General features: G+C 40.3%; 1 protein-coding gene across 4 annotated transcripts in view; it reads right to left on the bottom strand.

Annotated features, from left to right (window-relative positions):
* Positions 1-17,940, bottom strand: part of ESF1 (ESF1 nucleolar pre-rRNA processing protein homolog) — a 41,839-nt gene extending 23,899 nt beyond the window's left edge. For 3 of the 4 annotated variants that reach the window (XR_014026740.1, XM_081330023.1, XM_081330022.1), the window contains exons 1-6: positions 15,903-16,018; positions 13,790-14,409; positions 10,021-10,400; positions 6,207-6,320; positions 5,282-5,382; positions 1,201-1,353 (exon numbers count right to left, since the gene is read on the bottom strand). Coding sequence is in view for 3 of the 4 variants with exons in the window: in XM_081330023.1 (XP_081186149.1) it covers positions 1,201-1,353; positions 5,282-5,382; positions 6,207-6,320; positions 10,021-10,400; positions 13,790-14,409; positions 15,903-16,003 (1,469 nt within the window). In the remaining variant the exon portion in view is untranslated. Of the gene's footprint in view, positions 1-1,200; positions 1,354-5,281; positions 5,383-6,206; positions 6,321-10,020; positions 10,401-13,789; positions 14,410-15,902; positions 16,019-17,873 lie in introns of those variants that run through there. The other variant, XM_081330021.1, reaches the window with a different exon arrangement.
* Between the last annotated feature and the right edge of the window lie 746 nt (positions 17,941-18,686).

The following is an 18,686-nucleotide window of genomic DNA, read 5'->3' as shown; positions in this document are numbered from 1 at the left end:
TAAAATGTCTCAAAGGGACAAAACTGATAGGCCTAATTTAGTTTTAGCTGTGAAAAAACCAGTGATTCTGGATAAGAGAAAGGGGAACGACAAACTGAAAGGGTTAGCCCAGGGGTAGGCAACCTTGGCTCTTTTATGACTCGTGGACTTCAGCTCCCAGAATTCCTGAGACAGCCATGCTGAGGGGAAAGGGAGAGGTTTCCAAGCTGAGCCATGCTGGCTCAGGAATTCTGGGAGTTGAAGTCCACGAGTCATAAAAGAGCCAAGGTTGCCTACCCCTGAGTTAGCCCTTTGCTCAGAGCGGGAACTGAAAAATGATACTGATCCTATCATCATCATCATCATCATGTACTGTGCAGAGCAAATCTGGCAGCAAGGGTTTTCCAGCAATTTTGATCATTTGCAGCTATCCTATCATTAATAATAATCTGATCCTAACATTAAAGCTAAATACATTTAATCTGGGGGACAATCCTGACCAAATGCCAGATTCCAGGTTTTTCTCCAGTGGAGAAGGAAGGACTCAAGTTCAGTGACAGAGGAAACAGCTTAAACCTTAAATTAGCAGTGTGTTCTACATTGTTGTTGCATTATCATATATTTATCCTATTTATTTTGTTTTTTAAAGGATTCTCTTTCTCCAAATATTCATTTCCAATATATGCATCTCCTCTCTGTTAAGAAACTGAACATTCAGTGGAATACTCAGAAAGCACAAAAGAATGTGGGCAATCCATACATTAATCCAATCCATACATTAATCCAAAAGTTGTGGACCATATCAACAGGCAGACACAATTTTAAGTCTTTAACCATCCCCTTTTATAGCTTTCTGCAGCCCTCCTGTTATGCCTGATAGTTTCAATCCTTCCTAGCCAGCATGCCTAATAAGCAGGAATTGCAAGAATTGTGACTTAATATAACTGGCAGTTTGGATAAAACTGCTTTAAAGCAGATAGCAACTACAGTATACCAAATGTTTAGTATTTTACATGGATTTGAAATACGTGTATCAAACTCAGTTTGGTCAGAATACCATCCAGAGAACATGAGGAAACTAAAAAAATTTTCTGTAGGAAGGAATCCAGATTACAATCAGAGCCCTGAAGGCAAATTTTCACATTCCCCTTGCTTGGTAAGGAGGAAGGTAATCAGAAGTTTGTCAAACCAAACTAACTCTTAAAAATAAATATATGATACCTCAAATCCACAAAAGAATAGCTGCTTTCAAATTCCAATCCATCGCACTCTTCATATATTTTATTGGCTGTTTCAGGCGAGTCACAGTCAATTACCGCATAGAAATATTTCAGGCGTTTGAATTGATAGTCTCTTAATTTCTCTTTATAAAGGCTACAAGGAATGAGAAAAATAAGTGTGTGAGAGACAGGCGGTTAAGAAGTTTGTTATATAAAGAAATAAAGAAATGTTAGCGAAAATGAGGCAGTGAGAATCAATATACTATCATCTAATTTCCAGCTTAAAAGGGAGAAAGCATTTGCTAGGATGAAAGCACAGTAATAATGGATATTCCTAACCCTCTTGGTATTTACAGGGATAAGTGAAGAATTTGCAAGATTTCTGTAGCTTAAATTCTATACGACTGTTTGGTAGTCCTCTGTTTGTAGTTTGGGATATAAAGAGTCAATTTATCTGCAACTTACAGTCACCCAAGGGATTTTTTCCCCCACATTCTTCCTTTGAATAGCAGTTCCCCAGGTCATACCTTTTAAAATGTCCCCCATTTTCAAAAGCATCTGCTGTCTGAGACATACCAATTCAATGTTACACAAAACACCCTGAACTATTAACAATCTTCTTTGAATCTCAAGCCATAGATCTTTCTTTTCTACATTTATTTATTTATAGTTTTCTACATTATAGTAATGTACAGCACACCTGTACAGAATGGATAACATTTATCAGCCAAGAATCTAGATCATTAGGGCTAAAACAGGCTTTTTTTTAAAAAAATAGGCAAGATGTAGCATGTGTTTTAATGTACTTATCCTCCATAAAAAAACACCTTTCAGAAACAATTTTTTTTTATTTTAGAAAAGCATTTCTTTTACTCTCCAAAAGAAAAACACTGCTACTTTGGCAATGTTATCCAATTCTGAGATGTTTATAAACGTCAAAAATCATTTCCTGATAAAATCCAAATACATATTAATTCAGTTAGTTCAAAACACGGTGGCCTGCATGCTTTTGTGCAAGTCTACATTGGCACAAAATTTGCTCTCTTGCAGGATTCTGCATTGATTTGCTCCAGGAGCTACTTCAACGTGCTGGTTGTCACCTTTGAAGCCATACATGGCCTGGGACCAGGTTATCTTTTCCCATTTACATCTACCTGACCCACCCGAGTGGGGAAGCTAGCAATGTTATGAGTCCCCTCTCCTAAGAAAGCCCATCTAATGGGACCAAAAAGAAGGGCCTTCTCTGCAGTAGCTCCCTTCCTGGGGAAGATCATCCCTGAGAAAGAAAATTGGCCCCCACAATGACCTTCTTTTGAAAGGCCCCGAAGACGTGGTTTTGCCAGTGGCCCTGGGGACATAGAGCTCGTCAAGTGGCTGGTTTGATTGTTGTCACCAGAGAGGGTGGGGGTTTATTGGGTTTTGCACTGGGCTTTTATTTCTGTAAGCTGCCTAGAGTCACTGTGAGTTGTGCGGCTATTAAAATGTTTATTTATTTATTTATTTATTTTTGGGACTTATATGCCGCCCTATCTCCCGAAGGACTCAGGGGGGCTAACAACAATAAAAACAACAATACAAAAATTAAAAAAAGAATTAAATAACAGCCCCAAAATAAATTAACTACACAGTTAAAAATTAAAACATTTTAAAACCCATCGTCAATCCAGGTCAGCCTGATGGAAAAGAAAGGTTTTGAGGTCGCGGCGAAAGGACCGGAGGTCCGGGGCCATCCGAAGCTCAAGGGGGAGTTGGTTCCAAAGGGCTGGTGCTCCCACAGAGAAGGCCCTCCCCCTGGGGATCGCCAGCCGACATTGTCTGGCTGACGGCACCCTGAGGAGGCCCTCTCTGTGTGAGCGCACTGGGCGATGGGAAGTCGTCCCTGGCAGCAGATGGTCCTGCAAATATCCCGGGCCTAAGCCAAATGTTCTTAATGAATATATAATGAAATAATAAATAAATATTAATAGACTACATTTTTGTTCATTATATACTTTTGACATCACCTAAAAATGGAAAGTGCTCTGGAAAAGCGGCTATCATGGATCATCTGATAGCAATCGCACTTAGACTTATATATCGCTTCGCAGTGCTTTACAGCCCACTCTAAGCGATTTACAGAGTCACCCTATTGCCTCCAACAATCTGGGTCTTCATTTAACTGACCTCAGAAAGATGGAAGGCTGAGTCAACCTTGAGCCAGTGAGACTCAATCTGTTGAATTGCTGGCAGTCGGCACTCAGCAGAATTAGCCTGCAAAACTACCTTCTAAACTTACAAGTCAGGATGTGTACTAATAGTAGCAATGAACAAATAAAATAACCACATTTTGTCTCAACACACACACACACACACACACACCCCTTTTCGATTTTATTACTGAAAAGTCACATATACCAATGCCAATAAATTAGAAAGCTCTATATATTGGAGAAAGATTCCACCTTGTGGTGAAACACATTATGCAACATTCCAGAGTTATTTCAGAAACGAGAAGCATCCAGCTTGTAACTTACAGCTTCAAGGATACATTAAGAAAACAAAACAAAAAAATAAATAAATAAATCATAATTTATTAAGATACAAGGACAAACTTTGGAAAGTTTAGAAAAAAGACATAGTACATCTTATTGGGAATTTAAATTTGGAGAATATGCAGCAATGGCAAAACTAACAGTATATACACACACATACACAAAACAGAAATTTAAATTTAAACAATATAAATTACATATTATGCAGCATGGTAAATAAAAAGAATATGGATTCTAAAGTCTATGCCACGGGTGTCAAACTTGCTGTGTCACGTGATATGACATATCGCGACTTTTTTTCGCAATGCTGGAGCCGGGGTGGGCACAGCCTCCGCATGATGCAACCGGCCCACGGGCCAGCAGTTTGATACCCCTGGTCTATGCCAATAGGAATTGCAAATTGTTTAGAGTCTAAAGAAGGAAGAAGTCAGAAATTAAATATTTACCTTTTTTTTTAAACAAGGGTTTGTTTTGTTGTTGCTCAATATTTTATAAATAATAACATAGTGATTTGGCATGAAGCTAAAAATTTGTACTATACAATACTGTTATAAATTAAACATTGAAAACAAATAAATGTGCTCTATTTAGTATCTTTTACTAAAGCTATATTGAACATTAATTTATAACTTCAGTAATTACCTGTCCATTTGTAAAAAATTTTTTTTTCAAAAATACATTTTTGTTTTAAATAAAAATTAAAAGGAAAAAGAATTGAGCTCCTAACTCAGTGGTAAGTGCACTTTGTTAGAACAAGTGTTCATAACACACTGCACAGACAAGTTACGTTTTAGTACATTTTTTTTTAAAAAAAAAAGGTTTTTTAAAAAAGTTTACAATTAATGATTCAATTCCAACATGAATAAAAATGGTGGTAGCAGAGTCTTGTATGGCAACTGTTGCCCACAGCAGTATCTGTAAGTTAGTGGAATACCGCACACTCCCTTTCACATTCCTAAGGTGTCTTAGGAAGCAGAGAAGCAGACCACATCAACAACTGCACCCACTCACTTAAGTTTCCAGCAACTAACATTGAGAGATATACTGCTGCCAGTATATCTTATTAGTGGGTATAATAAATAATTGTCGTGAATATTGCCATTGCCTTATTTCATGCTGAATTTATCTAATCGCTTTTAAAGTCAACCAAGTTGAAATTCTATAAAACCATGCACTATATTCAAAAGTATTTCCTTTTTTCTATTCCAAATTCTTCACCATTCGTGTTCGCTGAACAACTGTCATGCGCTTCCCTATACTTGCCATTTTAAAAACTTTTTTCTTTTAAAAAACAAATGATGGACTTATTTTTATAGGCACTTATGCCAATCGATTATTGCTACTTTATGCCTTCCATTCTTTAGCGGAAGGAAGGAAGGAAGGAAGGAAGGAAGGAAGGAAGGAAGGAAGGAAGGAAGGAAGGAAGGAAGGACATAGCATATGAAAGCAACTCTGGATCAAAGCCTGATGGACTATGTAAAAGATACCCAGGCACTTAATGCATAGAGAAAAGGGTATGCAAAGAATCATCCAAAATTCAACATGAAATACCTGTCTTTTTCTGTGACATTTGGAGGAAGGCTTAATAATTCTACGGGGCCTTTCAGTTCTTCCTCTTTCATTCTCTGTTTTCCAAACTCTGAAGGGTAAATCTAAAGAGTAACAACAAGAAGATACACATCATATACCAGCTTCCTATCTTTTCCTTGCCATCAAACTACCAGGGTTATGAAAAGAAGTTCACATGGAATATTTACAAAAAAACAAACCCAGACTATCACTAAAGCTATGAAAAACTAAACAAAAAAAGGAAGTCTCCATTTTTATTTTGTATACCCACTAACACAAACGTGCACATTATCTATAAATAACGTAATTTCAACCAAGTATTTTCAAGTGATTCAGAAGAAGGGTACGAATACCTTATCAGAAAAGCTAATTAAGATTCTAATGCATACTTATGCCGCTGCTAAAAAAAATGAAAATACATAATCGGAATCTGAATGAATACACAGACAATATACAGTATTTCTGAAGTTTAACTTCGCGTAACGTTCATACCTAAGGATGAATGTCCATGCTGGGTATTTTTCATTTGCCTACTTTTTCTACCCTGAACACATTAGGAAGACCCAGTCTTCTGGAGAAGGCTCTAGTATTGGGAAAGGTGCAGGAAACCAGCAGGATGGACTGAGTGACAATGATCTAAACATCTAGGGTGGGAACAGATGCTAATGGAGGAAATCTATCTACAGTATATGGTTGCTAAGAGTTGATGCTAACTTGATGGCACATAATCAATCAATTTCTCTTTGATCAGGATGCTGCAGCTGCAGTCTTCGCCAGGGCTGCAGCCAAAGGGAAAGAAGAAAGTGCCGTTTCCAAAATTCCTACCAGCCTCTAATCAAAATGACAACAAAGCATTTACTTCCATGACTGTTGATGATCTGAATAGGTATTTATTGCGAGGGCTTACCTTTACAGAAAAAATAACACCCCCTTTGGGTGTAAATGAGTTAAGCAAAGCCAGGAGGTCCTTTGCTTTCAATCGATCCCAATCCATGTTACAAACTGCCAGTCTGTGGGTGATCTGCATCAAAGAAAAGAAATTTGCAATAGGATAACACAATGCATGGAATAATAGGATTTCCTTAACCAGGGGGAATGGTTGGGCCTATCATTCACACAAAATTCTGCTGTGAATTTAAGTTTCTGTCTAGCAGGGGGGATTGCACTTTAACTGGAAGGCCACAAAATTTCTTGCCTTGAAAAATATGAAAATCTTAAAATAAGAATTCAACGCTGCTCTCTCAATCAAGCCCCTAGCTGAAGAAATATAGATCACTTCCAAATAAGTTGAAGCCACTCCTTAAAACAATAGTAACCGATAACACAGATAAGACTAGTCCGTTTAAATACACAAGACAATCCTGTGGTACTCTGCCACCTGGCAGGTGGTACGCGATGTGGTAGTGGGGCAGAGAGGAATGAGTTGAAGCGGCGGTAGCACCGCACAAGCCCGGGAGACAACTGGAGCTGCAGGGCTGTCGGGGCTCTGCAGAGGCGCCAGGATCACCGCTGGGCTCCAGCTGATCGCCGCTTCTGGGAGAGGAGAGGATATAAAAGGAGGTGGCTTTGGCGGGAAAGGGACAGTGAGGGGCTGCCTTGCCCCACCCCCTGGATGCGCCAAGGGGAGGTGGCGAGCGCCCAGCATCACTGCTGACCATCCCTGCTGACCGCAGAGAAAGGAAAAAGGTAGAAGCGCTTCCCTTTCCCCCGGGACACCAGCACTCCCGCGCTTGCCGCCTTCTCCGTGCACCACCAACCCTGGAGCAGAAATGAGAGGGGGGCTCGCTGGCTCCAGGGCTCCCCGTGGATCTAAGGCTGAGCGCGTTCCAACTTTGATGGCCCCCACTGGTAGATCAGTGCCACGCCTGCTCACTGACCTTGCCTCGAAGCCAGCAGGCTTCTCTTTCATCGGGACCGCCCCTGCCTGCGTGAGACAGCCATGGCCGGCGGCAGTATTGTCACCGGCAGCGCTGGCAATCTCTCCCCCTCCTGTCATCCCTTCCTGAGCGCGGAGGTAGGAAAGAGAAGCAGGGGAAAAAGGAAGGAAGGAGCGAGCTGGGAAAGAGACTGCCTTCTGAGTGCTTTGCAGGTTCGTTTTTTTAAGCTGCTCTGGGCAGGAGGCTTCCCATTTTGACCCCTCCCCCCATCATTGCCTCTGCCTGAAGGGCCTCTCCATGGCTGTCAGCTCACCTCTCCCAGACCTGTGCACATGTGAAGGCAGGAAGGCAGGCAGGCAAGCAGGCAGGCAGGAAAGAAGGAAGGAAGGAAAGAAAGGGAAGAAGGGAGGGAAGAAGGGAAGGAAGGGAGGGAGGGAGGGAGGGAGGGAGGGAGGGAGGGAGGGAAGGAAGGAAGGAAGGAAGGAAGGAAGGAAGGAAGGAAGGAAGGAAGGAAGGAAGGACTCAGGAAACCTGGTTGGAAATGTCCCAGTTTGAAGGAGGGCTGTCATGGCTGAGCAAAGCCCAGGATCGCCAGGAGCAGCTACAGCTGATTGGCACTTCTGCAGGGCTATGGGGACTGGGCAGAAGCCCAGGATCGGCGCACACTTCTGCAGGGTTGCAGGGGTGAGACAGAAGCCCCAGGGTCGGTGCTTCTGGTGCATACGGAAGAGAAAAGGTGGAGAGGGAGAGAGGAGAGGCTATAAAGGGAGGTTCTGGCAGGAGAGGGAGAGAAAAAAAAGAATGGGGGAAAGAGAAGGGGACTGAAAAAGATAAGAGAAAGGCAGCCTTGAAAGGAATCAGCTGGAGGTGCACAGAAGAGAAAAGGAGGGGGGGGAGAGAGGAGAGGCTATAAAAGAAGGGGAAAGGATATAAAAGAAGGGAGGAAAAAAGGATATAAAAGAAGGGGGAGAGAAGAGAGGATATAAAGGAGAGAGAAGAGGATATAAGAAGGGGGAGAGAAATTTGTTAAATGAGCTTTGCCCCATTTTATGACTTTTCTTGCGACAGTTGTTAAGGGAATCACTGCAGCTGTTAAATTGGTAACATGGTTGTTAAGTGAATCTGGTTTCCCCACTGACTTTGCTTGTCAGAAGGTTGCAAAAGGCGATCACATGACCTTGGGACACTGTGACCATCATAAATATGAATCGGTTGCTAAGCATCCAAATGTAAATCATGTGACCCTGGGGATGCTGCAACCATCATAAGTGTGAAAAACGGTCATAAGTCAAATTTTTTCAGTGCCGTTGTAACTTTGAACAGTCACTAAGCGAACTGTTGTAAGTCAAGGACTACTGGTACTTTATCACGTTTTTCCATATATATATATATTTTTTGGGGGCTCATCAAGTTTCTGACACCTTGCTAGGCGACTGGTGGTTCTTGAATATTGCCATATTCTAAAAGTGATACAATTGGTGAAAAGGTTGAAAAGCCCTGAACTAGGAGAAATTTTTTTTTTAATTTCACATACTTCTAGGACAGGGGTAGGCAACCTTGGCTCTTTTATGACTCGTGGACTTCAACTCCCAGAATTCCTGAGTCAGCTGTGAATTCTGGGAGTTGAAGTCCACGAGTCATAAAAGAGCCGAGGTTGCCTACCCCTGAATCTAGGACAAGGACAGGCAATCTTCTGAATCTAGTGTTTAAATCTGGATTAGATTTTTAAAGGTTCTGTGAGCCCAACTATTTTGTAAACAATGGTGATTACAAAATGACCCTAACAGAAGTACAATCAATAACACAAACAGGAGAAGCATCCCTCCCCCCCCTCCTTTTCCCCCCCTCTCTCTATCAGACAGAAACTGTCAGAAAGAGAAATGGACAAGCAGGAAAGACATACAGAGGACAGACACAGCAAGAGAAATAGCAAGAGTCAGAAAGAAAAGCAGACCCAAGCCAAGAGGGAACAAACATAAACCCCACAAAGCCCAGAGAGGAGACTGACAAAAAGAGAAGGCAGCAAATAAATGCACAAAAGCAGAGAGACAAAGGCATGGAGAATGTATAAAGACAGGTGTGTGTATTTGTGTTTCCCACTCTTAAGTGATTGAATAAAATAGCTGTAAAGATTTGAAATACTATATGATATTCATGCTCTAAGTGCCTTGGGGTAACAGTGGAAGATTCCTTTCCCATCTATCCAATTTACAGACTGAGAAAATGTTTCCACCAGACGTGATGAGATTGCCTCCTTAATATATGCAAAGAGGAAATTGTTTGATAAGACACCCCAACCTAGTTTGGATGGGCGGACGCAGTGGTACCTAGAAGTGGCGGGTTGTACCAGCTGAAAATATCATGCAGGCTGAGAGATTGGACTGTAGAGATAAGAAACTAATGTACAAACTCATTTCACATATGAAGCTCTTTGAGTTCAGTTCTACTTGGACCATTACTGTGTACACCAGTCATGTGGGATTTTTCAGGTGCAAGGGAAATTGTGCACAATACCTTCCTAAGCCCTAGCAAGCAAGCAAGCAAGGGCAAACCACTTCGGAAAAAGCTTGCCAAAAAAAATCCTGCAAGGATTTGCCCAGGCAGTCTGGAGAATTGGATATGACTGAATGGAAGAAAAAGGAAAAGTATTTTGGATACTGCAAATAGCAATGAAATAGTACATTAAAATAGTTGGCCCTTAAGATCCATTAAACAGGGCAAGCAACCAGTAGTCCTCCAAATGTTGTTGAAGTAATCCATCATCCACGTTCATTGACTACCCATAGTTGATTCAACCCAACATCCTAAAGGATCACAGATTATTTACTGTATCTTTAACCTTACCTGATCTGTTTGTGGGGCATCTTTCCCCAGTTCTCCCCATTCATGTATAACTTCTGGATCTTTGGGGAATATCTCCAAGAAGTCATCTTCCTCTTCATCCTCAGAGCTGGTTTCAAGATTGCCTTTCCCCCTAGCCAAATCTGGCCCGCTGTCACTCTCATCGCCCTCGGTTTGACTTTCATTTGCTGATTCTTCTTCATCATTTTCTGAACGGCTTTCCTCTCCATCATCTCCCAAATCACTTTCCTCTTCCAGATTACTGCTGTCCTCTAATTTATCTTCCTCTTCACTCTCCCCGTGGCTTTTTGAGTCTTGCAGATTAGAACTCTCTTCAGCTTCACAACTTTCATTTTTCAGATGTGCCTTTTTAACATCATTTGCTAAATTAAAGAAAGCCAACAAGACGTTTCATATACTTGCATTGTAATTCTACTGCAAAAGAATTCATGACAACAATAGTTTTTCCCCTATTTCCCACACTAAAATCTAGTGTTTTTGCAGAGAGAGAGAGAGAGAGAGAGAGAGAGAGAGAGAGAGAGAGAGAGAGAGAGAGAGAGAGAGAGAGATTTGGCAAAATGAACATAATTTTTACCCAATAACAACTTACAAATAACATGTTTATAATAACTGTCAAAGACAATTAGCCATTTTCCCTGAGCAGTTAAAAGAAATTCCCATAATAGTGTCACCTCAAAAAGCCAAAAGTGCTTTAAAACAACAGTTAGCTGGTTTCTCCTGCTTTGTCTAAGTCCTTATTTTTTTTTGTCTAAATAAGCACATGAATTGCAATAAATTAAGGTGCTGATATATTAGCTACTTTGCATTTCTAAAATAGCGTACAGATGTAAAGATGGGTACAAATGTATATTAAGCCTATTTTATTTATGTAGTTGGATGGATGGAGGGACAGATCGTCATGGAAAAAAATGTGGGTTTGCTAGGAGTCAAAAAAAATGACACGATGACATACAATTAATCAGTATATTCAGTATGAATGAGATCTCTGCCTTAAGCCAAAATCTTCCAACCAGAAATAGGGCAATAAAATAAACAGGCAAACACCAGAATTACAATAAAGCAGGATGAGAAGTAATACCTTAATAATATCATTAAAATCACTATATTTAGTGCCTCATTCCAGATGTGAAGGTACTAACACAGCAGATCTCTTTACCCAGCAATTTTCTTTGGAACAGTTAACAATCATTTTCTGGCTAAATTCTACAGTTTTGTGGCTATTCTCTTCACTTGAACCCAGGCATATCTTACAAACCTGGGAAGTCACCAGCTACTTAATCATGTGAGTGGTATAGATCAGAGCACTGTTTTCTTAAACTATCCGTGGTTCCATAACAAATGAAGATGCTTTGTCAGCTAGTTCGAAGATTCAAAAGAAGCATATTTTATGTTTTGGATCAGGTATGTCAAACTCACGACGTCACATGACGTCGCACAATGTATTGCGACTTTTTCCCCATTGCCAGCAATGGGTTGGGCGCGGTTTCAGCATGACGAATCCGGCCAGCGGACCAGCAGTTTGACATGCCTGTCTTGGATGGTTTCAAATTCACTAGCCATAAAGCACAGGGAGATTCTGGCAGCTCCCCCCATCCAATGTCAAACTGAAAGTTAATAAATTTTAGTCCTCAAAGAAGTTTGGAAGAAAAGTCACAAAGAATACGAACTTTTACATGCATAGACACAATATACCTTAAATGTTTTTTTCAGCATTCACTATAACTAAGACCAAATGTCCAAACAAATGGACATTTACATTGACTTCCTTTAAGAAATTTCATTTCAGACATTGATGAAATAAGTTGTCATATACAAGCTCACAGAAAGCCAGTTTAGTGTAGTGGTTAAGACATCAGACTAGAACTGGGAGACTGTTGAGTTCTGTTCTAGAAGTGAGTTCTAGCAATTGACAGAAATCAACACTGACCTGAAGTCATTAAAAAAAGGCATCAAGCTCAGACATCCCATTAACATTTAAAAATCCAGTCATTTAATATAAGAGAAATATCAAATATTACTAAAACATGCTTTACATGAAAGAAAAAATAATACTACTATTATTGTGTTGTGTTCTGTGGCCTTGAAATTTTTAATAATGGTTTAGGGAAGAGGTGCCAGACAAAATTTCAAGAGGTACAACTAAGAGTGGTTTGTGTCCCTTAGTGACAAGTCACAAATCACAATTACTGTTGTAGAGGGTGCAAACATTAATCAAACATTTCCGAGGGGTGTAGGGCACATAAAAGGTTGAGAATCACTATTTTACAGGAACATACCTAGTGACATTGCAACTGCTATGGAATAGATTTCTTTGGAAAGATACCCTTCTGTAGCCCTAAGTGATACCCTGCAGGCTTTACAGCTAGGTAGATATTCTATTTTAAAAATCAGATTTATCTGAACTGCGTCTTCCAGAGGTTTTACCAATTTCCCTATTGATTTTATATGTAAGTACACATACAGGGACGCGGTGGCTCAGTGGGTTAGGACGCTGAGCTTGTCGATCAGAAGGTCGGCAGTTTGGCGGGTCGAATCCCGAGTGCCGCGTAACAGAGTGAGCGCCTGTTACTCGTCCCAGCTTCTGCCAACCTAGCAGTTCGAAAGCACGTAAAAATGCAAGTAGAAAAATAGGGACCACTACGGTGGGAAGGTAATAGCATTCCGTGAGCCTTTGGCGTCTAGTCATGCCGGCCACATGACCACGGAGACGTCCTCGGACAAGCGCTGGCTTTTCAGCTTTGAAACGGAGATGAGCACCGGCCCCTAGAGTCGGAAACGACTAGCACGCATGTGCGGGGGAACCTTTACCTTTACTTACACATATCAGATCAAACAGAATCCTTTTAAAATTATGCTATTAACAGATAATTTGTTAATAATTCTGTTATACTAGAACGACTAGTATTAAGTTAATTTTGCTATAATACAATACATCAATCTGCAGCCACACAGGGTCAGGCTATTCAGTTATGTTAGTAGACAAGATAGATAAACACATCCGGCTCTTCCATCTGCATACAACATCTTTGGAAACAAGGAAAACAAGAGAGGGCAAACAAACTAGTTTCTCAATCTTAATGGTTTCAGAACCAGTCAGGGCTAAATTCAAAATATGTTAACAACCCTTGTCACGTTCTGAAATTAGTAGATATTTTTAATAAGGTGATTTAATTCGGATGATTCAAACTATAGCCATTTACAATTGTTATAAAATTCCTGTTTTGAGAAACAAGGCATGGTATGCAAAGAGGGGTTATATATCTCCTGGGTTAACTTGCTAAGATTTGCTTATCAAAAGCAAAGCAATGAAACTTACCTCCCAGGAGACAGTAAAGCTGATGCAAACGACAACTGCATTAAACCAGGGGCGTCAAACTCAATTTCATTGAGGGCCGCATCAGCATTGCGGTTGCCCTCAGGGGGCCGGGTGGGTATGGCCAGGGTGGGCGTGGCCTACTGGGTGGGCGTGGCCAGAGTGCGTATGGCCTACTGGGTGGGCGTGGCCAGCTCTACATCGTTCACATCAAGGGTGCCTATGGGGGCCTGGGCAGGAGTGGGACAGATCTGAGGGTCTCTGGCAGGAGGAGGGTCTCTGGGCCAGGGCCAAGGCAGTGGGGGCCGTTCCCTCACTGTTTCCAGGATGGCTTCGCGGGCCGCATGAAACCACTTCGCAGGCCGGGCCTTGTGTTTGACATGTCTGCATTAAACCAACACCATTCCCCTTTTCAGCGGCCTGAATTATTTTACTTACTGTAATTTCCCATTGCTTTTTCTTTTACAGTCTTCTTGGAAGTTTTTTCACATAAGGTCTCTTCAGAAATGCCATCATAATTGTTCGGCTTTGGGGGCGCCGCTGCAAGGTCTTGTGGAAATTCAGTTGCTTTTTTCCCTTTTATATCCTTTGCTGGTTTAAATGATTTGCCTTTTTGAACATCGCTTTTTAAACTATCTGACTGTGGGACAGATGAAACCTTATCGGCCTGCTTGCTTGTTTGCCTACCAACTGAAGACTCTGTGGAGTTTTTCCCCCCTTTAGATTTGACCTTTTTCAGATTTGCTTTCTTTTCACTCTGCTTACTCTCAGTCTCTGAAATATCGGAATCTGAATCAGAAAGCTCATAAAAACGTTTCAGGTCTTCTGTAGAGGTACGATTAATTGGTCGACCTCGTTTATCCACAGTATATTTCAACTTGAATTTTTTGTCATGAAACATAGCCCGAAATCTTGAATCAATTTTGATCTTGCGGTCCTTTTCTGGCATTTCCCAAAACCGAGGGTCTTTTGCGATGCAAGAAAACCGCTTGTCACTCGCGAGTTCCTTCTTAGATGCCATTCTTGCTTTTTTAAAAAAATGCAACAAACCTGAACTACTGAAAATAAAGAAAAAAAAATAAAGTATTATTATATCATAAAATAAGAAACACTATACTCTAAAATTAAAATAGTTCAAATTATCATTCAGTATAAATTTACTCCACATATTCTCCCATTGATCAGGCATTATTTATTTATTTATTTATTTATTTGATTTATATACCGCCCTTCTCCCGAAGGACTCAGGGCGGTGTACAGGGCAACAAAAATAAGAATACAGGATACAAGATTTAAAGTTAAATGATTGTGCCCAATGTAGTAGGTTAGTTAAAATAATGTTAAAACCCAAACCCATCAGGCCAGGCCGGCTTGTTCGAATAGATAAGTTTTTAGATCACGCCGGAAGGAGCGAAGGTTGGGGGCCATCCGGAGTTCAGCCGGTAAGCGGTTCCAAAGGATTGGTGCACCCACCGAGAATGCTCTCCCCCTGGGGGTCACCAGCCGACATTCTCTGACCGGAGGTACCCTGAGGAGGCCCTCTCTGTGGGAACGTACAGGACGGAGGGAGGTTGACGCCGGCAGTAGGTGCTCCCGTAGGTAATTATATTGTATCCAAAAATTTTAGCCCATTTAATCATATGTCGTTCATGTTCATTCATGGTCCATATTCATTTTCAATAAAAGTTGTTACATCTTAAGTGATAACGTGCTCACCATTAGTGTACAAATCCTATTCATCTTTTCATAAGATGAAGTATCATTGACATCTGATACATTTTCAAAGACTTACGAGGGAGTGTCAATTGCATGATAAAAATGCAATCAATATGAAGACAATATTTATCGTCTTTGGTGAACATGTAACAAAGCTAGGAATTACTGGGATCAGTTACGTACTTTAATTCAGAGAATTCTTAAAATAAATGTACAAATAAAACCAGATTTTCCTTTAAGACTTGGTTGATAAATAAGACTGAAAGAAAGTATGGGATTTTGTTTCCATATATGACAATAGCAGCGAGACTTTTACTGTGGAAAGATTCCTACAATGGAAAAATGGATGAGGTTAATGAAATTGGCTGAGATGGAGAAATTAACTACTTTGGTTTAAGAAAAGACTGTCTGGCTTTTTGTTTGGAAACCACTTTTGGGTGTTTTGCTTGAAACTGAAATAATGGAACTTCTGGAATTTGAAGATTAGAATTGTTTATGATTATAAAAATATTGTGCATTATTAATTTCAGAATAACAGGTTAATCTATTTTATATTTTTATCTGTACTGAAGAAAGGTGGAAGTTACTGTTTTTCTATTTCTTCCTTTTTTTCTTTTCTGCACTTCAAATTTTGCTTTTTTTCATCTTTTCTTTGACTGGCTCATTTTTTTCTGCTTCCTTATATTTAATCTTTTGTTGAATTAATAAAGTTATAAAAAATTAAAAAGCCACATTCCATAAGACTAAAAACATTATTTTTGATCAGGTTTTCAGAGAAGCATATCATAAATAGGAAAACACATTCAATCCTCCCCCTTCCATTCTAATGTTCAACCTTCTGTAAAATTGTAGTAGTTTAGACATCATCACAAAGTATATGAATATAGGCTGATCTGCTTCTCCCAGGAAATAGGGCAGATGGAATAGGAGCCACATTTTCACAAAAGTCTCCTAAAAAGTAAAAGTAGAAAACTGAAATATCTCTGATGGCTGTTATACTAATGTGAAATGTTTCTTTCAGGGAGATTCACTAATTTTCTTGTTTTAAGCCATTCAGCAAATTAAGATAAAAGAACTAAGTGGTTTCAGCTTACCCTTCTGCTGGTCTAGTTATGCCATCTCAAAGATGGGATATTATTGCCTGGGGGAAATGTTTGGAAATTAATAATTCATGCAACTATTGTACTGCCTACTGACTCAGCAGTATCCTTTTACAGCTTGGATAGCTGTCAGAATGCTACCATCCCAACTCTGGGGAACCGTGATACTACCCATCAGCAGAATACAGTAGTTTTAAGATATTTTTCCTGAGATATGTAGCTACTACAGCCACTGAGTTTCTGCTCTAAATAGTTCAAATCATAGTGTGATATTATGTTGCAAAAACGCAATAGATATAAAACATATTCAGTTAACAAATGCAGCCAAACAAAATTTTACATAAACATCCTCTCAGACCTAATATCTGTGATTTTCAATTAGGAATGCAATAAATTCAGCATCTAGGCCCTGTGAGGATCTGTTTGTTGCCCTTAGAGCCATCCAACATTTTTAGGTCAATTAAGGATAACATTAGGTAGCATGTTACATCCACCTATGTTGAGGCACGTAGGTTTAAATGACACTGAAAAAGATTTCAAATTGCTTCATCCTTTGGTTCCATTTATATGCATATTAAACCTAACAGAATCGAATAAATACGTGCTATGCATTTATCACTGTGTATGTTACACTTACATTGTTCATTAGAAGATCAAAGCAGTATAGTCAAGATCCTTTCTCATATTACCTTCCACTGATATATTGTGGGGTGGATAAGACTTAAACGCTGGCTAAAACCAAGCAATAAATCTGTAGTACTGAGATTTGAAGACAGGGCCTTCATGATCCTAACCAATACACCACGCATGGAAATAACAGGTACTAGTGTATTTTATAGTGACAGATTTTATTTTCCTGGGCTCCAAGATCACTGCAGATGGGGACTGTAGTCAAGAAATTAAAAGACGCTTGCTCCTTGGGAGGAGAGCCATGGCAAATCTAGACAGCACACTAAAAAGCAGAGACATCACCCTGTCAACAAAAGTGTGTATAGTCAAGGCTATGGTCTTCCCAGTTGCAATGTATGGCAGTGAAAGCTGGACCATAAGAAAGGCTGAGCGCCAAAGAATTGAAGCCTTTGAACTATGGCGCTGGAGAAGACTCCTGCGAGTCCCTTGGACTGCAAGGCGATCAAACCGGTCAGTCCTAGAGGAGATCAACCCTGACTGCTCTTTAGAAGGCCAGATCCTGAAGCTAAAACTCAAATACTTTGGCCGCCTAATGAGAAGGAAGGACTCACTGGAGAAGAGCCTAATGCTGGGAAAGATCGAGGGCAATAGAAGAATGGGACGACAGAGAATGAGGTGGCTGGATGGAGTCACTGAAGCAGGAGGCGTGAGCTTAAATGGACTCCAGAAGATGGTAGAGGACAGGAAGGCCTGGAGGAACGTTGTCCATAGGGTCGCGATGGGTCGGAAACGACTTCGCAACTAACAACAACAACAACAACAAAGTGTATTTTAATGGAGAATCTAGCAACGCAGCAGCTATTCCTCGTTAGTTAACATCAGCCAACTACATTCTAGTTTATCGTGTTGCGGGAATCAGAGGTGAACCCCCTGTTCACTTAACAAAGATTTAGCATAAACAACGTGCAACGCGAAGGAAAATGAAAGTCAAGGTCCGATTAGCTGTACCTGAGCCACAAGGCAACACAAAAGAATCTCACAACCCCGTAATGCTCCCCAATAAAAATCACACTTACTTAATTACGCGTCAATTGCGCTAGTCTACCAATATTTCCACTCGCCTCTACAGACCTCGCGTTGATCACACGGATCGAAAAGACTTCCGTGCGCAGAAAATTTACGTCATTTCCTACGGCGCCTGGACAGAGACAAATTTATCTTAACTTCGTAAAGAACTACTACGTTAAGGGGAAATTGAGTCTCTACTACTTCGGGTCGTTTTTTTAAAACATCTGGACTTTAATGAACTCCCTCAACAACTTTATCCTTTTTGTTTTTATAACACACATCCAAGAAGCACTGGTTGAACGTAGGCTGTAATTTATCCTTCAGCATAGACCAGCATGCTGGAGCAGATTTAGAAATGCAGTTGTAATTCGGTTCCTGTCTCCGTATAACAACGGGACACAGAAATACGACTTACAATAACACTGTAGTGCATTTCACCATAAATATTGGAGCTCAAGAGATGCAGTGCTGCAATATTTTAACTATACAACGAGGCTGAAAGAGAAGCCTTTAAGGCAATCACAACTTAGGTTTCTTAAGATACGATTTGCACGCCTCTATAAACTCTGATTATAGATTGGGTAATTTGAAGCTCAATATGTCATGTAAACAGAGCCAGTGAGAACACTTATGTTTCAGGGTGTTGCTGAATCCTAGCAATTGGCTTAGTTCAGTAGCTACAATGCATTAAATGTGTAAATAATGAAGGCTACTGCTAAGCTTGTCAGCCGCCCTGAGTCTTTGGAGAAGGGCGGGATATAAATGGAATTAAAAAAAAATAAAAATAAACAGAACTTCTAAATCAGTATCTGGATTATTTC

The sequence above is a fragment of the Vipera berus genome (genome assembly GCF_964194415.1).
Source record: "Vipera berus genome assembly, chromosome: 1".
NCBI classification, from domain to species: Eukaryota; Metazoa; Chordata; class Lepidosauria; order Squamata; family Viperidae; genus Vipera; species Vipera berus.
Note: the sequence above shows the minus strand (reverse complement) of the source record. Positions and strands in the feature narration are given on the sequence as shown.